The sequence below is a fragment of the Zonotrichia albicollis genome, chromosome 8 (genome assembly GCF_047830755.1).
Source record: "Zonotrichia albicollis isolate bZonAlb1 chromosome 8, bZonAlb1.hap1, whole genome shotgun sequence".
Lineage (NCBI taxonomy): Eukaryota > Metazoa > Chordata > Aves > Passeriformes > Passerellidae > Zonotrichia > Zonotrichia albicollis.
The window spans coordinates 31,084,077-31,106,910 of record NC_133826.1 but is presented as its reverse complement, the minus strand read 5'-3'; the positions used below and the strand labels follow the sequence as shown (position 1 = coordinate 31,106,910).

At 60.4% G+C, this 22,834-nt stretch overlaps 2 protein-coding genes across 5 annotated transcripts; both read right to left on the bottom strand.

The window, feature by feature from the left end:
• Nucleotides 1-205: 205 nt before the first annotated feature.
• On the bottom strand, nucleotides 206-13,278 carry DDR2 (discoidin domain receptor tyrosine kinase 2). Of its 3 annotated transcripts, none has more exons than XM_074546517.1 (17): nucleotides 12,984-13,278; nucleotides 9,382-9,479; nucleotides 7,530-7,632; nucleotides 7,187-7,418; nucleotides 6,956-7,103; nucleotides 6,720-6,825; nucleotides 6,176-6,359; nucleotides 5,862-6,105; nucleotides 5,682-5,744; nucleotides 5,425-5,555; nucleotides 4,715-4,925; nucleotides 4,002-4,225; nucleotides 3,751-3,887; nucleotides 3,200-3,379; nucleotides 2,848-3,076; nucleotides 2,181-2,330; nucleotides 206-1,757 (listed from the first exon to the last, which is right to left on the bottom strand). In XM_074546517.1, the coding sequence occupies exons 1-17, from the start codon at nucleotides 13,097-13,099 to the stop codon at nucleotides 1,620-1,622; spliced, it is 2,694 nt and encodes an 897-aa protein (XP_074402618.1). In that variant the 5' UTR covers nucleotides 13,100-13,278; the 3' UTR covers nucleotides 206-1,619. The 3 variants fall into 3 exon arrangements, with proteins under 3 accessions (XP_074402618.1, XP_074402616.1, XP_074402617.1); XM_074546515.1 differs by having other exon boundaries at nucleotides 228-1,757; nucleotides 12,988-13,278; XM_074546516.1 differs by lacking the exons at nucleotides 9,382-9,479; nucleotides 12,984-13,278 and adding an exon at nucleotides 7,793-8,144 and having other exon boundaries at nucleotides 228-1,757.
• Nucleotides 13,279-15,000: 1,722 nt separating this feature from the next.
• UAP1 (UDP-N-acetylglucosamine pyrophosphorylase 1) lies at nucleotides 15,001-22,363 on the bottom strand. 2 transcript variants are annotated; one of them, XM_074546513.1, is made up of 10 exons: nucleotides 22,031-22,363; nucleotides 21,750-21,954; nucleotides 20,827-21,002; nucleotides 20,435-20,607; nucleotides 19,142-19,335; nucleotides 18,644-18,787; nucleotides 18,139-18,327; nucleotides 17,665-17,712; nucleotides 15,764-15,830; nucleotides 15,001-15,564 (listed from the first exon to the last, which is right to left on the bottom strand). In XM_074546513.1, the coding sequence occupies exons 1-10, from the start codon at nucleotides 22,332-22,334 to the stop codon at nucleotides 15,472-15,474; spliced, it is 1,593 nt and encodes a 530-aa protein (XP_074402614.1). In that variant the 5' UTR covers nucleotides 22,335-22,363; the 3' UTR covers nucleotides 15,001-15,471. The 2 variants fall into 2 exon arrangements, with proteins under 2 accessions (XP_074402614.1, XP_014127183.1); XM_014271708.3 differs by lacking the exon at nucleotides 17,665-17,712.
• Between the last annotated feature and the right edge of the window lie 471 nt (nucleotides 22,364-22,834).

Sequence of the window (22,834 nt, the reverse complement as noted above, 5' to 3'; positions counted from 1 at the left end):
CACGAACAAAGCCCGTCCTCGTCTCGACACGCTCAGCAGGGATGAGGCATCCATCCTGTGTCGCAGGCAGGAGGAGCACGCGGGAGACCTGCCAGTCTCTGCGGGGCACAGCCACCATCCCTGCCCTCCCCTCGCCCAGGCACACGGGCCTGCCCCGGCCCTGCTGCTGCACATGGATGCTGAGCCTCAGAGCATCCTCCCTCCCACCCGCTGGGACACACAGCTAGTGTGGGTCAGCCAGCTGCTCCCTCCATCATCCTGGCTCCAAGTCTCGGGCTGTTACCTGTGTTCCACCCCACATCCCAGGCACACAGTGCAGCTCCAGAGCCCCCCAGCCCCGGGGTGCCCTCGGGGGAGGCGAGCTGAGCTGCCTGCAGAAGCGCCACAAGGAAACCATGCAGCCAGATCACATACCGAGTGTCTCTTCAGCGGGTTGGCCCCTACACATAGGTGCATCTACTGAATATACACATGCCTTAGCCACGGGGTACCGGGAACTGTGCCACGTGCGCCTGCTGGGGCTGAGCTAGTGCGTACAAGAGTGTGGAGGGCTCCATGGACCCCCCAAGTCCACAGTTCCTCCTGCCCAGCCGCAGGAGGGTCCGAGTTTGGGGCCTGGTGGGTCACCTGCCAGGGCCCATGGCTTTGGCGCCTGCCCAGTTTGCTCAGAATGCTGGCAGCTTCGGGAGCACGGACAGGGGCCAGAATGCTGTGGGATGCTCAGGGTGGCAGAGCCCAGCTCGGGCTTCGGCAGCAGGCAGCTGCCAATGAAACTCTGCTATACACATTCTTCTCCTGGCAGATGAAGATGTGGGTTAACTCTGGGGGAGGAGGACCTGGAGATTTCCCCATGGAATTAAAAGGTACTAGCATCCTGCTGCCAGCTGCCATGCATCACCCGTGGGGCATCCAAAATGCATTTGTTGGGCAGTTGAGCTGCCCTGGAGTGGCTGTGGTCAGTGAGGGAATGTCCCCTCGGCACGGGATGCCCGCTCCTCCCTGGCTGCACACTGCAGCAGCTGGGTGAGGTGCCGGGAGCGCCCCCAGTCTTCTCCCTGTGCAGCTGGGGCTGGCCAGCAGGGAGGGTGCCTCCTGCCTCTCCATGTGGCATGTCCAAAGCCCCGAATGCCCGCAGAGTCTGTTTTCACCCCGCGATCACACAGCCGGAGGCTGCTCCCAATTCCTGAAGCAGGTGGTGGCTGCTGGTCTTTCCCTGCTCCAGCGGGCACACACCTGCACACATCCCTTCCCCAGGCACCTGCCCTGCGTGTGGGCTGAGCTTCCTCATGGAGAAAGTCCAGCTGAAGTTTGTCCCCTTCAGCCAGGCAAGAGAAGCCGCTCTGTCCCAGTCCCTGTCACCAGGAACAGGCTGCACCAATAAATAACCCTCCCCCAGCTGCTGCCGGGCTCAGGCCTGCGGGGAAGAGGGAGGTCTGAGCTGTCCCACACCGTGGGGCTTTGCTGTCCTTGGGGGCCTCCTGTGAGGCCTCACTGCACAATGAGAACACGAGCAGCCGCTCTGGGTTTATGGCTAAGTCCGAGTGAAGTGGCTTCCATTTGCATCTGGGGCTCCTCTGGGCACAGGGAAGGATGGGACCAGCACAGGCGGGAGCCGAGGGTCATTCCTCACTGGCTGAGTCCTGGAGAAGACAATGGATGTCCTGGAAGGAGGGACGATCTTTAGTGTCCCGTCTCCAGCAGCTGAGCATTAGCTTATAGACTGAGTCAGGGCATAGCACGGGCTGGGGAAGGTAGGTCTACAAAACAAATAGAAAAGCAAAGAGAGAATTACTGCCACAGAAACCAATGTGCAAACTGCTCCTGGAGAGCCCCGGATCTCAGGGTGCCCCATCTCTCCATGGCCCGAGGTGGGGGCTGTGCTGCCATGTGCCCAGGGGCAAGATGACCCATTGGCACAGTGAGGCAGCTGGGGACACCTGCCTCTGTCCCCCAGACCCTAAAAGCTGCAGTGGGGTCAGTGAGCAAGAAGTGCCTTGGGCTGTGTAAAGTGCAGCGTTTGCCACGATGGGCCCTTCACCAGGACTCCTTCCCGGAGGAGTTCCTGTCCCATAGCTGCCTCACAGCCAAGCTGCCTATCTGGTCACCTTAAAGTCCCTCCCCAGGCCCCTGATGTCCTAGGTGCACCCCTGCTCCTCTTGTCCCGTCCATCCCGTCCCTACCTGGCGGCCCTGGTCGCGGAAGAACTCGCCGGTGTTCTCGATGACCTGCTCGTCAGACATGTGGGAGTAGGGCTGCTCCCGGCACAGCGTGAAGGTCTCCCACAGAGTCACTCCAAACGCCCACACGTCACTGGCCGTTGTGAACTTGCCCTGGCCAGAGGGAGCACAGCAGGGTCAGGCATGGGCTTTACCCAGAAGTTCCAGGTGCTTGGGGATCAAAACCTCATTCTGGATGCTCCAGCATCCAGGTCTGGTCCCAGAGAGGTGCTTGGCCCCACAGACCTGCTTTCTGCCTGAGGCCAGAGCCTGGTGAGCTCCAGGTCTGCCTGGCAGTGACTGCTCTGGACTTGCCAAGGACCCAGCTCCTGACAAAGGTAATGACCAACATTGCTCCCTCTTCCAGGCCTGACCACAGCCAGGATAAAATGCCATGCATCCCGTTTAAAGGATGTCCTGCACTGGCACATCAAAAATCGCCATAGTCCCCCCCCAGCCTGCCTCAAAAAGCTGCCACCACTCCCGCTGTCCCCATGCTTCATCCCAAATCTGGGCTGCAGTGAGCAGAGACCTCGCCATCCCTCCTGCACCCCCCAGCCCAATGAAGCAGGGCAGTGAGCATCCCCAGAGCCACGTCAGTGTCCACCAGAGGAGCCCTGGCCCCGTGTACCAGCAGGATGCTCTCCCAGGACATCCAGCGGATGGGAAGCACCGCCCGGCCCTGGATGCGGTAGTAGTCCCCACTGTAGAGGTTCCTGCTCATCCCAAAGTCGGCAATCTTGATGGTGTAGTGCTTCCCCACCAGGCAGTTGCGCGTGGCCAGGTCCCGGTGCACGAAGTTGAGGGACGAGAGGTACTTCATGCCCGAGGCGATCTGGGTGGCCATGAACCGCAGGTCACTGTTGGGGGCACACGGGACGAATGAGCACAAGGCAGGAAGGACAACAGCCAGAAGGTGTTCCAGGCAGGGTGTCCCAGGAACAAGCAGCACTGCCTGCCCCTGCTCTCCCAGGCAGCCCTACCTGACGGTGGGTGCAGGGCCGCCTGCCTGCTGGCGGGACAGGAACTGGTTGAGGTCCCCATTCTCCATGTACTCGGTGATCATGCACAGGGGGTCATCTGTGATGCACACCGCCAGCAGCCGGATGATGTTGGGGTCCTTCAGCCGTGACATGATCTTGATTTCCTTCAGAAAATCATTCCTTTCCGGAACAGAAACCACACAGGTGGGATAGACAGACCCAGAGGGCCACAGAGGTGAGCACAGACTGGCCAAGAGCGCCACCCGCCCACCCAAGCCTCCCCGAGGACCTGTGGGCCCCTTCCCCTGGGACTAGAGAAGATGAGTTGCAGGGTGGGCTCAGCAGGTAGGTAGGCACTGGGGAGCTGGTGAGGACTAAGGATCCTGATGTGTGACAGCCCAGCATCCCCAGAGAGCTCAGGTGTGTGGTCCTTGCAGCTGCACTGAGCATTCGGCTGATGGAGACATGGAATGCTTCCCAAGCATCCCAGTTCTCTTGGTGAGGCTCTGCCCGTGGGCAGTGCTGGGGTGTGTGCCCCCCTCAGCCCCTACCTGGCATTCTTGTTGGCATCTGCCCGCAGCATCTTCACAGCCACCAGCATGGGGCAGTCAGAGCTGCCATCCAGGCCCTCCAGGGCAAAGTCCTTCCCTGTGAACTTCTCCATCCCCTCCACTTCACAGAGGTGAACCTGGGGGAGCAAGGGGCAGCCATTACATTGCTGACTGGCAGCCTTCCACAGCCCCTGCGAGCTGGGAAGAGCTTTGCCTGAGTCCTGCTCGGAGCAGGCCCAGTTCCCGCTCACCTCCCCAAACTGGCCTTCCCCCAGCTTCTCCTTGAAGGTCAGCAGCTTCCTGGGGAACTCCTCGACGGCCACATCCTTGCCAGCGAGCAGGTCCATGGTGAGGGCCGGCACTGAGTAGGTGTTGCCGCCCGTCACACCCTGCAGGTTCACAATGTCGGCCTCGGCGTAGTGCGGGACGCCCTCAGGGACACTGGCCTGCGATGGCTTGGTGGGGCTGCTGCAGCCTGGGGGGACACAGCGGGGACACCCTGCCGTGGGTGTCCTGCCCTGCACCCTCTGCTCCCTGGGGCTGCTCACACTCTGCCCCTTCTGCCCCAGAGCCCCCCAGGGCTGCCTTCCTGCAGGCAGCACAGGCTGCTCCACTCCTTCCCCACCAAGGGCAAACACCAACCAAGCCCTGAGCTCCAGGGGAGCAGAGATCCATGCCTGGCCTCCACATCATTGAGGAAGAGGTGCCAGAGCATCCCAAGGGTGACAGTGGGATACACCTTAGTCTGGCAGTAGATGTTGCTGATGGCTCTCAGTCACAGGCTTTGTGTGACCTTCTTGGGGGATGCATGGGGACTTGTGTGACCTCTCCCCCTGTGACAAAATGTTTGGAGAGCGGCCAAAAGCTGGGGCTGGAGAGAGGGGGCTGCAGCAGGCTCCGTGAATGGTGTCCTGGCTGTCACCTGCGAGATGGCTGTGAGCATGCAGGGTGTCCTGGCTCTCACCTGTGTCCTCCTCCCCCGTGGTGAACTCGGGCAGCTTGCGGATCAGGCGGGAGGGCTCCTGGTAGTCGGGCCCCAGGGGGAAGATGCGGTCATAGGTGGAGCTGGACTCCTGCTCGCTGGGGGAGGAGGAGCAGTTGTGGTTGAACATGCTGGATTCACTGGGCAGGGAGAGGCTGACGGTCATTTCATCATCCAGCATCCTCCGTGATGCCTGTGACAGCGGGGCAAGGGAGGAGAGAGGTGGGGTTCCCCACAGCATGGGCAGGATGGTACCAGGGATGTGACCAAACCTCCTCTCTAGTGCCTTGTCCCTAGGTTGCAGGGACACTCCTGCCTGAGTTTGTCCTCATGTTCCCCCCTTCTCTTGTCTGCCTCTATGGAAAAGGGTTTGGCTTCATCAAACCAAACTCACTTCTGTGAGTGACCTTGTTTAGGTGGTGGCTGTGGTGAGAACCCTCCACACCCAGGCTCCTGTCCCCCAGATCAGCTTCAGGACAGAGGGATGGACAAACAGGCAAGTTCCAAAGTCACCACCCTGCTCAGCTAAGTCCCCTTCCTTGGGAGATGGGTGAAAAGCCTTTCTGAGGAGGGGAAGGGAGCATCAGCCCTTTCATGGAGTCTGTTTTCTCCATGCTGAGCTCCCAGAAGAACCTGCCCAGAATGACCCCACCACCGCAAGGCACCTCACCAGCCACACCACCCTTGCCCACCTTCTCCAGCATCTTCTGCCAGAACTGTCGCCACAGTATGATGACAATGATGGCCACCAGGATGAAGATGATGGCCACCAGGCACCCGATCAGGATGCGCGTGTTGCTGTCGTCTACCTTGAGTGTGGGGTCTAGCCAGAGAAGGGGACAGAGAGGGCTGGTCACAGTGGGGAATGGGGAGACCCCCTGCCCCTCTCCTGTGTGGGATGGGGCACAGGGCCCACCCAGCACAGGGTGACATTGCTTCCCATGCTTACCGTAAGTGGTGGGGACCACGGGTGCCTCGGCGGGGGGCACTGAGTTGTTGTACATGGCTGCATCTGGCCAGGGAGAAGAGAACATCACGGTGGGGGTGTGGATGGCCCACAGCCCCGCCACCTCCTTGAGCCTCCCACCCAGGAGAGCCCGGACCCCATGAGGCTCGTGGCAACCAGTACCTGACTGGAAGGTGATCTCACTGAACATCATCCAGGTGTCGGCGAAGTAGTACTGGCACTTGATGGCACTGGCCATGCGGTGGAGCAGAGGCACGGTGACGAAACGGGCGCTGGGGTTGACATCATCCAGCACCAGCACCGAGGACACGGCGCTGGGCTCCCACTCGCTGGCATCGGCGCGGAAGTAGCACTGCACCTCCTTGAAGATCTTCACACCTTTGGCGAACATGTTGTTGCAGTGGACCTGTGGGGCAGCCTGTCAGCACGGCCACCGAGGGGCACAGGGAGGGTGACAGGGCGGGGGGGGTGAGGACCTTCATGGCGGTGAAGTTCCTGATGCGGTCGAACTCGAAGGTGATCTCCACGTAGCCGCCTGCTGTGCTCTCGTTGCGCCAGCCCACGTAGTCGTAGCCTGGCCAGACGTGGTACTCGTGGGTCTGCGTGAAGTCGTCCAGCCCCGACACCCCGTCCGTCAGCTGGCCCAGGCCCTCTGTCATGCTGGCATGTGCAAAGGGACAGGAGTGTGACTCTTGCCAGCCCCACAACCTGCACCACCCAGCACCCCCTGGCAGCTCCTCACGGGCCCTGGGACACTCAGGGGGGGATTTTGTTGGAGATGTTCTCTCTGGAAAAGGCTGTGGGGTGCTGAACATGTGGTGCAGCTAGAGCATATCCAAGGGAAGGGCTGGAGCTGCTTCCCTCATCACACTGACCCCCTCATGATGTGCAGCCTTCCCAGGCTGGCCATGTCCCTCACCTCAAGGACACCGCAAGCATTTGCTCTGCTGAGGATCAGCCTGAAAATGCAGGGAAGGAACATGCCCCCCACCCGGTGCCCAGCATGGCACTAGTCCTCACCTGTACCCAAAGGCCCCGTCGTACACTGAGTCATTCAGGTAGATGATGGTGCCCCCAGGAAGGATGAGCTGCTGCCCGACTGGCGCGTTGTAGGACACCAGCCCATCTGCAGGGAGGGAAGGGTGAGGGCATGGACACCTCGCCAATCCCGGTGCTGCAGGACAGACAGCCCCCGCCGGGATGGCCAGCACCCCAGCGCAAGGACACAGGGACAGGCAGGGGACCGCAGTACGCACCCAGCCAGGCGCAGCCGTACAGCTCCACGCGCAGGCAGACGTTCATGGAGTGGTCGGTGACGGGGATGAAGCGGACAAAGCGGGCAATCAGGGGCGGCTCCAAGTCCTTGAGGACGATGTCGTAGGTGTTGGTGTTTCCATCCAGCACCTGGAGAGAGAGAAGCATGGTGGGGATGGGCAGGAAGAGCCTCCTCACCCACCACCCAATGCAGCCGCTACCCATCTCCTCACCTGCTTCCCGTGCCGGTTCCTCCAAGAGATCCAGCGGGTGCCATCCCGGCTGTAGTTGATTTTATACATGGGGGCAAACTCATTGCCGTGGCCCTTGGCGTGGCGCCCCTGGGTGCCCACCAGTGTGATGAAGTGCAGGGCTTGCAGGTCAATCTGCAGGAACTCCTTCAGGTCATTTGGCTCCACTGGGGTCTTGGGGCACCAGGCTCCGTCGCCCTCCTCTGAGTCCAGCCTGCGAGCCCAGAGTGGAGGAGCTGTTTGCAGGCCAGCCCCACGTCCCCCTTCTCCCTCCATGCCAGCCCAGACCTTGCTGTGGCCATTGCAGGAGGGTGCCCACACTCACCGTCCGTACTTGGCGGCCGTGGAGTCAGACCAGTGGCTGGAGGCTGAGATGTCCTCGTCTGGGATGTGCCCACCCGACATTCCCAAGGGGTACCGACACACCGCTGTAATGACACCGGCAGGGCACTGAGCAGGAGGGAATCCCTCCACAGAAATGGCCTGGGCTGGGCCACATCCACTGTGCCCCGGGGCAGCACTCTCCATCCCTCTGGCTCACAGAGAGAGGACGAAGCAAGGCAGGGACAGTCCTGCCAAAGCAGGCACCTTCTCAAGCAAGTGAAGCCTCTGGCCAGAAGCGGATGCCAGCCCAGCTCCCAGTGAAGTGGGAAGAAGGGGAGGTGGCTCCAAGGCTTAACGGGCACGCAGGGCCCTGTCCCCAGGGATCTCCTCAGCCTTGCTGGTAAGGATCTTGGCTGTGGTGGACGGCCTGTGAGCTGGCACTGCTGTCCCCATGCTCCAGAGGGGCCACTTGCCCAGAAACCTCACTGCAGCAACTGTGCCACGCTGCCCGCTGCTCCCTGTCCTGCCTGAGGGAACAAGTGACCAAGACAGGCACTCGTCCTCCCTGATGGCCCCTCAGCTCCCACCCCCAGCCCTGCTCCTGGCGGGGCTGCAAATGGAAAAGTACCCGGGGTGGCGGGCGGGCTGCACCCCCGAGAGGCAGCTGACTCCCTCAGCACCGCATCCTCGCTGCTTCCCAGGAGTTATTTTTTCACGCCTGGCTGCCAAGAGCACAGCTGAAAGGGCGGCTTGTTTGGCCGTGTTTACCGTCTGGCTGCCGGCTCCAGCCCACCGCGGTCCTGCCACACCGCCCCGAGCAAACACCCGCACCGAGGGGCAAGGACGGGCAGGACACGGCACCTGGGCCACCTCCTACCCACAGCCCCTGGGGCTGTGCACCCACAAGGAACCCACGTCCCATTGTGTCACCATCCCCGGGACCATATCCTGCCTCAGGCACAAGGATGGGTGCATCTTCGTCGTGAGCTGTGGCACAGGGGAAGCATCTCTTCTTGTTTCTTGCTCTCACACTTGTGATGCTCTGCAGAGCACAGCTCCCGCTGAATTCCCGTTCAATTCTTGCCAAACACAGGGCCAGCCCTGTGTTTTTGTCTTGGTAATGACAATCCTGGCCAGGCAAATCCAATCCTGCCAGCCATTGATGTTTGCAGGAGAAACAGGATTGCCTCCCTAAATAAGCACAGTGCAACCTCCAGGGAAGACCCAGCTAACTCCTCCCACAGATGAAAGAAGCCTTTGAAGGGATTTGTCAAAGGAACTCCCTGGGGAAACCCTGGGAAAACCAGGGCTCTGGCCATCTCTGCAGCACAGGATGGGGCTGAGCCCTGCAGGAACAGCCATCTAAACACACTTGTGCTGCTGGCCGGCACAGTGTTGTGGTTTCTGAGCAGAAGCCAGGCACCCAGTCAAGCCATTTCACCAAAGCTGGCCTTGATTTGCTGCAAAACCACCAGAGAAGGCACAGCCCAGCAGAGAAAACAATAGCTTGGCACCTGGCAGCCTCCAGCTTCAGTGAGCCCCCCTGGGCAAGGGCCCCCTCAGAGCCCAGGGCTGAAGTGCTTTGCCATGTCCAGCACCCTGCCAGGGGCCACACAGCGCCTGTGGCACGCTGGGGGGCTCTGAAGGTCACTGCAGGTGCCCAGGTGAGGTGCAGGACAGCAGAGTGACCAGGCAGCTGCAGGCTGGGGGGCCATCACAGACTGCTCCCAGAGCTGAGAAAATCCCAGAGATGGCGGAGACGATGAGAGTCCAAACTTGGCCATCTGACAGGAGCAGAGACCAGGGAAATGAAATTCTGGCACCTTCAGCCACCTGGTCCCTGTCTGACTTACCGGGGTTGACCTGGCCTCTGGCAGCATGTGGCACGTGCAGCAGCAGCAGCAGCAGTGGCAGCAGGGCCGGTCTGGGGGTGGCCGACATGTCGGCAGTCCTGTGGAGACAGAACCAGGGCTCGTCACCTGGGGCAAACGCCAGCCCTGCTTGGGGCAGCCAGCTGGGGCTGGGAGCACTTCTCCTGCACCAGACCCCGTGTCCCCACCTCAGCCTCAGAGGAGGAACAGAGCCCCAGGCTCGGATCTGTGGCGGTGGTCCCAGGGATGGCAGACCCCACCCCTGGGAGCCATGGTGTGCCACATCCACATGGAATGGCCACAGGACCCGCGGGAAGCTCCCTGGGGCCAGCACTGGGCACCAAGGCTCTGGCCTGGCCGCCCACCCTTGGCTGCCTTTGAAAGAAGAAGTTGCACAAGCCCATCACATCAGACAATAATAGCAGGGTGCCAGAGCAGTTTCCTGCCTGCTGGCTTTGAGAGAGAGCAGATAATCAGCTGAGATTTACAGGGTATTTGCTGGGATAGCTCCCCATGGCAGAGTGCTGCCAGGGCCTTGTGTGACACACAGAAGTGTGACAGAGGGTGGTGGGAGCCACCTTGCACCCTCTGCCTCGAGGGGAGCATGGGATGGGGCTGGAGGGGATCTGGGGGTCCTGGGAACGGGGCCTGGGGAGAAAAAGGACTGGTGCTGCCAGGCCTCTCCTCAGAGGGGACAAGGGGACCTCCCCAGGACGTGCCTGCCCTTGTGCCAGGGCTGTCACCACAGCCACGGCCTTGGCCCTGGCCAGCCCTCAGCTGCCAGGAGCCCCCAGGGCCCAACAGCTCCCACGGTGCCCACACACCTCTGGGCCACCACCATGGGGCCTGGCACCATGCCGGGGGAAGCACCAGGGACACCCCCAAACGTCACCAGCCCTGCCCCAGGCTCCCTGAGCCCCCCTTATCTGCCAAGAGGACACTTTCACACCAGTACCAGATGCAATCAGTTCTCTTTCTATTTAAAAGGGCTGTTTTAATCTAGTTTAAATGCACATTAACCTTTGAGAGTGCAACCTTCTAACCTGGGGGGTTAAAAGGACTACAGCTCCTGGCCAAACAGGGCCTGGCTGCTGGGGTAAATCCCAGCCAAGCCCACTGCACCAGGGATGTCTGTCCTGGCTGGCACCTCCTTGAACCAGCCCAACACCACTGATACTGCAGGTGACTGCCTGGTTGTGTCCCTGCATCAGCCCACGGCCTTGTCCCCACCACCGAGAGAAAGGCCAAACACACCCAAAGCAGCTGCCCACACCCCACAGAGCCAGCTGGGAGGTGCTGGGCACGGCCCTGTGCGCTCCCACAGCTGGGGCTTGGCATGGCAGGAGCGAGAGCGGAGCTTGCTGTGGCCACACCAGCACCAAGGGGACAGCAAAACCCCAGGAGCTGCCACCTGCCCTCTGCAAGGAGCTCTCTGCACCCCACAGCACCCTGCTGGATTCCTGGGGGACTCTGCCAAGCACCAAATCTCTGCAGGAGGCACAAGTAAACACCTCCACTTGGGATGATTTCCCCCCCTTTTTTCTAATTTTCCTTTCTTTCATTTTTTTTTGTGGTTTTTTTTTAAAGCACATTATGTAGTTGCTTTTTTCCCCCCTATTCCCAGCCGGGAAACTGTTGCTAGTTGCAACTAACTCAGCTGCAACTGGGAATTTCAGCTGCATTGCCCAGAGGCACACACAAGAGGCTCCTGCGTTTGATGACGGCCAGTTCCCCACCAACATTAAAATCTTAATTTCCTTCTGCATTCCAAAAAATATCCAGGGATATTTTTCCCACTATTCTTTCAGGCTGAGTAAACTCTTAAAGCATCAGGATACCACATGCTGCAATGTCCTGCAAAGAATGCATTTACATTTAGCCTAGTATAGGGAAATCATCCCCACATAGCCACTGGGAAGTGCTCATTGCTTCTCAGGGCTGTGGGGCTGGGGGACAGTGAGGGGACAGTGACTCAGGCCACATGGCTGAGGGCTAAGGGACACATGGTCAAGCACAGGGGCAGTACTGGCAGCCCAGCTGGAAATCAGTTTTGTGCCACCAGCCCTGCAAAAGGGATGGCTTTGCAACGTTTTGACTGAAAATGTTTGCTGAAATTTTTCAATCACTGGAAAGTTTTAGTGTAGACAGTTTTTGGAGCTCCTCCCTGGCATCGCCTGGGCTTTGAGTTTCCCTTGGCTGCTGCTTGTTTGTTGTTTTCCCTTCTAATTTCCTTGCTTCCTTATTCCACTGAAATAACCAAGGGTAATAACTGGGGGAGAAACTAAATTTGCTTTTGTACCCTCACCAGAGCCATGGTCCCTCTTGCTGTCAGCCGTTCCAAGTGAGGTCCCCAGCTGGGCAAGGACCCCAGCTTGCTTCCCAGGTGGGCACTGCCACCTTTGCTTCATCAGGAGGATGCATCATGCATGGGGAGGGGGCTGAACAGCAGCAGCCTACACCCCTTGTGCACACCAGGTCCTGAACACAAGTCTGCCAGGACTTCTGGGGCTCCTGCTGCAGAGCCCCAGTCCTCACACGGCGCTGGGGCTGCCCTCCTGCTGCGTGACACAGGTCAAGGCCACTCAGGGAATGTCCCTGAGTGATGACAGGCTCGCTGTGAGCCTGGCCCAAGGATGTTTGGATAAGGGGGTTCAGGATGCCTGCCCCAGCTGGCACTACAGCCCCCAGCATGCCGTGCTGCCGGCAGCCTTGGCGGGAGCACAGTGCAGCATGCCGGGACCCGTAGTCCTCCTTCCTTCCAAAAATGCCATTTTAGACTTTTTCTGGGCTGGATGCAGCCCCATTTCCTGCAGCAGCAAGCGCCTCCCCAGCCACGGGCTCGCTGGCTCAGCCCGGGGCACCGCAGCTGTCCGGGGTGCGAGGAGCAGCCAGCACACCCCCATGGCCCCAGCTGCCCTGGCGAGACCTGGCCGGAGCACGGCTGGGGACCTGGGGACACCGAGCTGCCAGGGGCACGGCCTGGGGGCACCGAGCTGCCAGGGGCACGGCCTGGGGACCTGGGGACACCGTCCTGCGGGTGCCGCATCCTGCACATGCTCCCTAGCAGCCAGGCGCTCTCAGCCCGGCTCCCAGCCCTCGCCCCGCCGCCAGCAGGGCTCCACAGCATCGCCCCAACACCACCCAGGGCTGGCAGCCACGAGTGGGCTCCCAGCACGGGGGCACCATGCTCACGAGCACCAGGGCAGTGGCCTTGTGCTCCCCTTCCCAGTGTGACCCGGCGCCTGGCTAGGGGACCCTGGGGACAGCAGGGCCTCCCTGGCTGACCAGCGCTGCCGCCAGCCCTGCCAACAGACACATAGGCGGGAGCTGAGGAGGGACACCAGGAAACGCCGGCCTGGCACGAGGCACGGGGGGAACCGCCGGCCCTGTGGGGTCAGCTGGCGAAAAGGGGCCAATTGTCACCCCCCCGAGTGAGGACAGTGCCCTGCTGCTGCCCCAGACCCTTCCCGGGCAGAGCTACACCCCAGCCCCTGTGCCGGGGCTCCGCCAGAGCCGTGTCCCGCCGCAGCGCCAGGCCGGGAGGGTCCCACAGCCCCACACAGCCCTGAGGGACCCCGAGGGACTCACCGCAGCGCCGGAGGGCGGGCGGGCTCCGAGCCCCTCGCCCGGGCCGGGGGAGCCAGGTGAGGAGCGAACTTCCCCGGGCTGATGCAAGATGCCTCTGGGAGCTCGCTCGCATTCTGCGGATTCCTGGGAGCCGGCCAGAAATCCCACAATCCTACATCTCGCACATTTGGTTTCAATTAGGGAGCGGAGAAGGGGAGCCAGTCAGCGATCCGGGCTGGCGTTTCGGCAGAGGTTATTTTCCTCGGCCCGAGGGAATGTGCGCAGAGCTATAATTTACAGCAAAACCCATTCATAGCGCGAGAGAAAAAAATAAAAAAGTGCCCGTGGCCAGCAAGGGAACTTAAAGCAATAGGCAACGTTTCACTTTCCAGTGCCTGTCCCGTGGCTGTGGCAGGGCACACGCGCCCAGGAGCCTCCTCCTGCACTGTGGGGCTGGGGAGGACACCCCCAAAGTGTGCGTGATGGGGACACTCCACAAGACCCCAGAGCTGGGCCACCCCTCTCCAGGCCCCTGGGGGGATGATTTGGGACTCCTGCACGGGCACACGTGGCGAGGACAGCAGCCAAAGGACCAGCCTGGCCCAGGGCACGGGCTCGGGGCTCCAGCTCCCCCAGCTCCGTGCAGAGCTGGCGGCTTGACATCATTTCCAGGCACTAGCCTGGCACGGTGGCCACCGGCTACGCAACGAGGCAGGGAGAAAATAACGATACTATTACTAATAATGGCTCACATTAATTTTTGTGCAGCATCAAAAACCACAATTAAAGAACTTTTAAAAAAAAATGTTTAGACTTTTATTTTTTATTTTATTTTATGGGAAGGAAATAGCACCCCTGGCAGCAGGCCACCAACTCCCGAAAAAGCTTTCCTGTCCAACTAGAAACCCCAAAGCCCCAGGGCTGTAGCCCTGCTCCTAAACCTCTTTGGCAGCATGAAGTCTCCAGACAAACCAACTGAATCGCCGGCAGAGGAAGCCAGGCACTGCTCCCAGCAGTGATCCTTGTCCCTGCCACCAGAGAGGGGCTGCAGTGCCAGCTGAGCTGGCACTGCCCAGGGCGACAGAGGCAGGGCACAGCTTCCCTGGGGCTGGCAGGGAGCAGGTCTGAGCAGTGCCCCATGTGCTGCCCCGGATCAGCTGGCAGGGAGCAGCACAGGCTGCCCTACGTGCACACTGGCACAAACACCAGCCAGCTCTGCTCCACTCCCCTCCTGCTACCTGGAAGTGCTGCTCAGATGGCTTGGCAGCAGCCAGCGCCCTGGCGCTCTGCCCCAGCACCGAATGCAAAGGTGGTGGTCTGCAAAGCCCAAAAGCCAAAGGCTCGGCCATGCACAGCCCGGCCAGCCTGTGGTGAGCCAGCAGGAGACAGCAGCAGCCAGGACCCCGCACACTGCCCTGGTGGCCCTGGCACAGTGCCTGGGGGACACCAAGTGCTTGGCTGAGCCTGGGGTGCCCAGCAACCACCTTTGCACCCGGGGGGCACACGGTGACTTCCCCCAGAGGGAGTGGTTTGGGTCCCATTCCCAGGAAAATCCCTCCCCAGGCAGCCATGGGGCAGTGAGAGGCTGTGGCCACATCAGGATCAGGAGAGGAGCTGGCCAAACTCTCCATCCTTCTTCCCAAACAGCTGCTGTGCCCCAGGCAGTCAGGACACCACACTCCTCGGCAGTGGGCTCACGCAGGAGCCAGAGCCCCTCCAGGAAAAGCAGAGGGCACATGGCACTGGTGGAGGGCTCGGTGCCAGGCTGATTTCACCCTGAGCACTCCAGCAGTGCAACACACTTGCCTGTTCCTACCTGCTCAAGGCTTGCCACTGTTTGCAGAAATATAAGAGGAGGGTACAACTCTCTGCATTCTCCAGGAACACCCCAAATGAGCACTGCAGGCTAGAGGCCCTGTCTGCAGCCACCCCAGACAGCCACCCTTGCTGCACAGAGCAGAGCACTTGGCATGATGCAGTCGGCTATGAGCCTCTTGGTGCAAAGTCATTGTCACTCAAACACCACAGAGGACAAACAGGAGGAACTCAAGAGTTTAATTGGGTGCTTCCAGTTGTGCAATATACAAAGGATGACCAAAAGGGAGAAAAATGGGCAATGGCAAGGACCCTATTAAAAAAAAAACAGTCATGTAGATTTCAGAAAAATAAAAATTCTAGATTAAACCCAGCCCCATATCATAAAAATCCCCTCTCTGCATGTACAATGACTATTACTATACACATGTTTAAAAATAAATGCCCACAGCCTGGAGTGCAAAGGGCAGCACCACAGCTGTGCTTTGTGGCAGGGGAATCTGTAGCATTTGGTTTTTAAATTAAAATATAAATAGAAGCATACAACATGCCAAGAACCAAGTGGGTCAAATCCTCCTCTGCAGAGGGCCAGAGCAAGCAGGAGCAGTCCCTGCTAGGCCCAGTTATCCACTTGGTGTGCCCCAGTTCCTGGCGGGATGGGCAGCCCTGCCTGGGCACCACTGGGCACCACTACAGCCCATTCTTCACCAGCTCGTGGATGCCATCCTCGTCAATGATTAGAGGCGTGCGGAACTCTCGGTCCTTCACCAGCTGCTCCAGGCCCTGGGGGATGAGAGTGGCTCGTCAGGAACACCCTGCACATCACCTGGCTGCCGAGCTGCCTCTGCCCCCTCGTGTGCTGGCAGCCCCAAACAGCTCCCCAGTGAGGGAAAAGCTTCTGTGGCTTATCCCACAAACACACGTGTGCCCTGCCAGCCCGGCCCATCCCAAGGGCACAGAGCTCTGCAGAGCCAGTACTCACTTCTCCTCCATACGAGACAAGGGGAGAAATTTCACACTGGATTGGCAGGTCGTTTGCATCCTTCAGGCTGCAGAGAACAATACACAGTCAGGACAGTCAGGTACAGCCCAGGGGGACACAGACAGGGCCCAGCATCTGCCGAGGCCGGGCAGAGGGTCAGGGGCTGTCTGGGCCCACACAGGCCCCACCAGCACAGAGCTGCCCTGGGTTAGTTAAGCCTTGCGTGCTCTCCACAGAGGTGCCAGCTAAAGTTTAGATACCACCAGCAACTGAAAGGGAAGAGAGCTTTCTTTAGATGGGGCTTTCATGATGCCTTTCCATGTGTGTAACTACAGCAGTGCCTGTGCCCCCAGCCCCGCTATTTTCAATACATGGAAACGAGTCACCCACTCCTTTTCCTCCTGCAGCCCTGGGGCGATGTGAGATGCACTCACAGAGCACCTCCCCATAAAGCAAGAGGTCTTGCTTTTAGCCCTCTCTCGCTTAAAGCACAACCTGAGGACACAGGGTAAGCCCTTCTGCTCACTCAGCATCACTGCCTGCGGCACTGTCTGCTCCTCCTGCCTTTGTTAGATAACTATCTTGGCTCCTCTCTTCTGCTTGTGAGATGGAGCTGGTGAGCAAAATGCCAGAACCACACCACTGCTGCCCACTGCAGCAGCACTGCTGGGCAGGGGCCTGTGTGGGGTCCCTGACCCTGCTCCTGCTGCCACCAGCCTTTGTAGGACGTGCTTGGATGATCCCTGCATCCAGCTGGCGTGTAAATCTGGGGGTGCAGCTGGGTGGACCCAACAAGCAGCCAGCAGCCCAGGGTGCCCCTTCCCAGCCAGGCACGGCAGAATGCCATCTGTGACAACGCTCCCTTCACCCAGGTCAAAGCTCCTTCCTCTGCCATGCACTCACTGAGCCCTCTCCTGTCCCAGGGGTCAGTAAATAAAACTCACCCATCCCAACCCACACTGCTATTTACCTTGAATGTTAGATTCAAGATAGTAGTTTTAAAAACAGTTGATATTAACTGATAATGAAGGGTAAATGTGGGACAAGGTGCAGCCTTTCTCCTGCATGTTAACTAGTGTGATGGCTTAGTTATAAGCCTGAAAACACCTGGAGTCTGGAATCAAACCACAGATAAAACAGCTGTATTCCACCAGGAAATATCTGAAGATAAAGCTTCTCAAAGAGTGGAAGGGAACAAGATTGCTTATGTGTAGTAGACTCTGTGAGTCATTTACACTCACCAGCTCCAAGTCCCAGCACATTTGTGCCTACAGAACATATCAGAAGAGTTAAAACTTCCCTGTGTATTCCCGTAAACTGCCAAGCACTGAGCCAGGGGCTTTCCCTAGTGTCATGCTCTGGATCTTCCAAACTCAAGAGCTGGAGTCACACAAAGCCCAGCTGGCCGCTGTGCTCAGATTCACACTTGCTACATCAAAGCCTGCCTGACGTTTGCTTCATGTTTTTAATCCCGTTTCGGTCTGCCTGGACGCCTGGCGGACACCAGGAGATGGCAGCCATCCCCAGCTCTGGGACCGGCCGGGACCAGTCCCTGCCGTGCTGTGACAAACAGGGGAGTGGCATCAAAGGACGTGCCGGGGTGTTTGCCAACAGCACCCTGCCTGCCTGACCTTTGGGGGCTGTGTGCAGTCAGCACCAGGCTGCTGCCATCCTGCACCTGTACCAACAGCATGAGCCCCATCCAGTTATCCCTGCAGAAAGGAGCCCAGCAGGAGCAGAGCTGCCTGCCCGCCACCATGAGAAGCGGCACCCCCTGTCCCCAGGGGTGACATGCCCCAGCGGCCACATGCGCCCCCAGCCCCGTTAGCCTGGCTCTGCCTGCAGCCCGTTAGTCCCTCAGCACGGCCCCGCCACCATGCACCTGGCACGTGGATAGTTACTTGTCATTGACATCTGCTGGGCTGGCAGCTGACCTTCCGTTTGGGATGCTACACGGGAACAAACAAGGGTTAGCAAGGGGGGAAAAACAGAGCAAAATGAGTCTGGGGTCCACTGACCCCTAAAGAGGCCAGCGGGAGGTCTCATGGTCAAGGGATGTGTGGATGCCAGCCTGGCTGCTGCACGGACCTGCTGCCATGCTCTGTCTTTAGGGAGACACCTCCCTCCTTGTAGCAGAGGCAACATTGGCTGTGCAATGGAGGCTGGCAGGATTCAGTTCATAGGGGCTGAATTGAGAGGGAAAGCTGCTGCCAGCTGAGCACCACTCCTGTTGTCACCACACAGCTTACAGCCAGCTCTGCTCCACGGATCACCCATAGCTGGCTGCTTCTGTGACACTGTTATCAGTGCTGGGATTGCCTTGTGCTTAATATCCAGCCCAAAAAGGAGCAGAAGTGACAGGAGCAGCAACTCACCGAGGGATGGCAGGGATGCGTGTGCCATTTTCATCCACAAAGTGCCCCCCTGCATTGAGAACCCAGCAGTGGTGCAGGGACATCAAGGCATGTCGGGCTGTGGTGGGGTTGTCCTTGCCGTTCTGGCTGTCCGCGTTCTTCAGGGGGGAGAACTCATCCTCACGCAGCACCTCGTACACCACAAACCTCCTGGGGGAACACAGCACGGGAGGGTGGGCTTTGGAAACTGTGGCTGCTTCCCCTGCCAGGGTGGCTGAGCTGGGCCCACACCCACGGGCTGTGTTCACAGCTGTGCAGGAGGGAGGGGAGGCCCTGGCCTGTAGGGTCAGCAGATGTTCCTCTGGCACAGGAGCAGGGCTCAGCCCAGCAAGCCTCCAGTTGCCATCCTATCCTGATCCTGGGGCACTGCCAGTGGGCACAACCTGGCACAACCCCAGAGGCTCTCAGAGCTACCCCAGGGAGAGCCAGCAGCCAGCCTGGACCCCACAGAGAGCAAAGGACATACTTGGAAAACTGGAAGATGTCAAAGACAAACTTCTCCATCTTAATGCCGTTGGGCTTCTCAGGTTGGACTAGCTGCCCTGTAGTGATGTCCACATGTGGGATCTTCTTCTCAGCCACGTGGTGCTGCAGCTGTGGTTCGTAAGTGCTGCAATAGGCCAACACAGAGATGTCACCTTTCCGAGCAAGCCACATCCCCAGCTCAGACATGGCTGCAGCAGGATGGCTGCCCTGCTCTGACCCTGGCTGCTCATCCCCACAGCAGCCAGGAGACAGCCCCACAGGCCTGCACTCTGGAAGCAGCATCCAGATACGACCCAGAGAACCCTCATCTCAAGGAAGGGGCTGTGCAGACAGGTGAGGGTCAGACCAGCTCTGCAGGGGCCTCATCCCAGCACGCCTGGAGCTCAACCAGCAGCAAGCAAGGCACAGCCATCTCTGCCCGGCAGCAGCACTTCAGCACCAGTACTCCTGTCCTGGCACTGCAGCAGCAGAAGCTTACTTGACCACATCTTTGAGGAAGGCAGTGGTGAAGTAGTGATTGGCGATGTTGCCCGCGTTGAAGAGCAGCCGCCCGTCAGGGCCGCGCCGCTGGGCAGTGCCCAGGGAGATCTCGCTGTACTCCACCACCCGGTACACGCCGTCCACGCGGCACACCACGCCCACCGGCTCCGTGGGGTTCGTCTTCTCCACCACCTGCCCAGGGAAGTGCTCTCAGGGAAAGGCACACGAAGCCCCACGCTTCCAACACTCCCTTGGAAACAGCAGGCCCTGCTTAGAATGGCTTTCTCCTCTGGGTTGGTGATGCAGGAGCCCTCCCCGCCCAGGTGCTTCCGGCAGTGGGGATTAGAGGATGGCAGGGGTGGTGGCAGGTGTCAGACACACCCAGAGGGCACAGCAGGATGTGGCACCGAGCTAACGTGCAGCTGGCAGCACGCACGGATATTTTTAGCCAGCTTGCTGCTCACAACCAGAAGGCTGCTGGCTCAGCAGAGACAACCCCCTGACTTTCCTCTCCTCCTTGCACCTCACACACCTCCCTCTGGGTTATGAGATACCCCAGCAAATCCCTACCCACCACGGCATGCAGGGGCACAGGGCTTTCTCCTTTCTGCAGGAGGTTTATTATGCTAAGGTTTATTTCCTGTTTCTTTCATGCAGGCCAGGGGATGAAAACTGCCTTCCCTTTCTCAGCATACCCTCTGAAAGCTGCAAGACCAGTAAGTCCTTTCACCTGTTTGCCAGAGCCAAGCCAAATGCAAACAGAACCTTTGGCTGTCAAGCCAATCTTTAAGTAAAGCTCTACGTATGCAATCTCCTGTCCACAAGACATGGAGCTGGGTTCAGTGTCAGCTGCACCCAGCTGCATCCTGGTCTGGTGTCCAGGATGTCAGGCTGGGGACAGCTGGCAGCTTATGGCAGGGATCCTGTCTGCCTGTGCTAGCCACAGCCACCCAGAGAAGAGCTGCCCAGCATCTGGGTGTGTGCCAGGCAGCTACACAGGGATCCCAAGCAGCCTCTTGACCCCAGGGGGACCTCCGAGCCCTGGGGCTGTTGGTGCCATATTCCTGTGCAAGGCAGAAGAGCAGTGCCAGGCATCCTCCAGGATGCCAGGGGCAGGCAGGACTGTGGCACCATGTGTTACTTCACCAGTGAGCTCCAGGTACTTAGCTATTCCTGCTGGTTGTGGCAAGCCAGCAAATGAAGGGTGAAAAGTCAGGGAAGCCAGGCAAGGAGCAGGACAGACTCTACCCAGCTCTGAAGAAGCAGTGCCTGCCTACTCCCAAAACCATACCTTGGCCCCACAGTCTGCTCCCTTCTCCAAGCAGAAGCCGATGAACCTGGGGTCAGCCACCTTCACCAGGATGTTGTCCACACAGTAGACATGGACACTGTGCACGCCCCTCCGTTCCATGTCCTCCACGATGCCGTGGGAGCCCAGCGCCCGGTACAGGCCCCCGTTGCCGTCTGCAGAGGGAACGCCCCACTGTCCGTCAGCCGCCCACACCCACCCTCCTTCCCCACGGGCCCACGTGGAGGCCCTCAGCCCAGCACACCCCACCCTGCTCCTCCCTGCCAGGGCAGACAGACACCTCCCAGCCTGAGTCAGCCCTGGGCCAGGCCACAGCGAAGACTGCAGTTCCAAAAGCTGCTCCTCAGCACCACGTCTCACCCCTGGCCACCAACCTGGTGCCATGGCAATCTTGCCCTTCTCCTCCAGCAGGATTTTCCCATCGAATCCCAGGGCAGGCAGCATGCCCTGCTGGAAGAAGATGACATTCTCCTTCTTCAAGCCAAAATACCGATGTTTCTGGAAGAACTCCTTGGTGGACTCCATAGTGCGGCCACTTGTCATAATGTACCTGTTGCAGAGTAGAAGACACCCAATGAGCAGGGAGGAGAGGCAGGATCTCACACCCCTCATCCCAAGTGTGGGAAACACCCAGGACATGCTTTCCCCCTTCCTCCCACACTTAGGAGGATCTGACCTGCTGTGGTCCCAAGACAACGAAGGGTTTCACCCTTCCTTGCAACACATATCTTCAAAACCATACAACACCGTGCACGGGACACCCATCTGCAGTGGCCAGCTCTTGCCTTGTCTACAAAGCACCTCAGCAGCTCATCTCCTCAACCTCCATGGCTGCTGTCTTGCATGGGGACATGAAAACCTTTCCCAAAGGGTCGTGGGACTGAGTCTGACAACGTGGGACCTGCCAGTGCCACCCTGAGCCTTGAAGGACTCACTCTAAGGGGCCATGCCCATTGCAACGGGTTGACACGAAGAGGGGCTGTGCCAGTCCATGGCCCTTGGGCTGCCAATGGGAACTGCACCAACCCAGGGGCTGCCAAAGGGAACTGCAGCACCCCGGCTAACCTCGGGCTGCCAAAGGGAACTGCACCCACCCAGGCTAACCTGGGGCTGCCAAAGGGAACTGCACCACCCCAGGCTAACCTGGGGCTGCCACAGGGAACTGCAGCACCCCAGAGCAGCGCGGGCCGCTGACACCCAGAGGCTGTGCCAATCTACAGGACCTGGACCCAGCAGTGCCGGCCGGTCCCTTCCAACACCACCCCGCGGGCCGTGTCCCCCCGAGGCCGGGGCTCACCAGGGGATGTGGCACGGAGTGCCGTGCTGCTCCTCCGCCATCTGCTGCAGCCGCCGCAGGCGCTGGGCCTGGAGGTGGAAGAGGGTCTTGCGGGAGGGCAGCCCCACGTCGCACATGCCCTTGGGGTAGGGGACGCCGAGGCGGGTGCCCTGCCCGCCGGCCAGCAGCAGTACGGCCACGCGGCTCGCCGCGATCTCCGCCAGCCCTGGGGGAGCAGACACGCGTGGGGCCCTCCGCGCCGGCTCCGCGCCGCGCCGAGCCCCGCCGGCCCGCGCACCTACCGCGGCTCTCCCAGCGCGGCACCAGCCCGCGGTCACGGGAGGCGCTGCCCAGCACGTCCCGCGGCACCGGCTCCATGCGCGCATCCAGCCCTGCTGCCGCCGCCGCCCCACCGCCGTCCCCGCGGGCGCGGCGGAAGAAGCGGTTGATCTCGGCCACGTCCATGCGGCACAGCTCGGCCGCCAGCGCCTGGCGGGCCGCGCCGTCCAGCTCGGGCCAGAAGCGCAGCACATGGTCCTGGCCGCCCGCCGCCAGCCGCTGCCGCAGCTCCGCCGCCACATCCCCCTCAGCCCCGGCCGCCTCCATCCCGCCCGCCGCCGCGGGGCCGCCGCCGCCCGCTGCCGCCCTTTATAGCTCCCCGCCGGCCAATGGCCGGGGCCCGCGCCACGTGGTGCGCGCCGCTCGCCCAATGGGCACCGGGGGAGGGGCGGCACCGCCCGCCCCCCTCGAGGCATCCCCGCCAATCGGAGCGGCCGCTGCGGCGCCGGCGGGGGCGCGCGCCGCTGGCTGCCATGGCAACGTGAGCCACGTCAGCGCGCGGCCCCGGCGGGCTCGGGGGCGGCGAGAGGGGAGGGAAAAGCCCCAAACGCGGCCCAAAATGTGCCGGAGTCAGCCCCGCCGGGCCGGGAGCCTCCCGGCGTCAGCAGCGATGACACACCGCGCCCCTGCCGTCATCGGGCCGCGTGGTATCCCGGAATGACAGCAGGCGCTGAGTCGGAAGGGACCCTCAGGGACACGGAGCCTGCACAGGACGCCCCGGGAGCCACACCCTGCCCCAAACGCCCCTGGAGCTCTGCCGGGCTCGG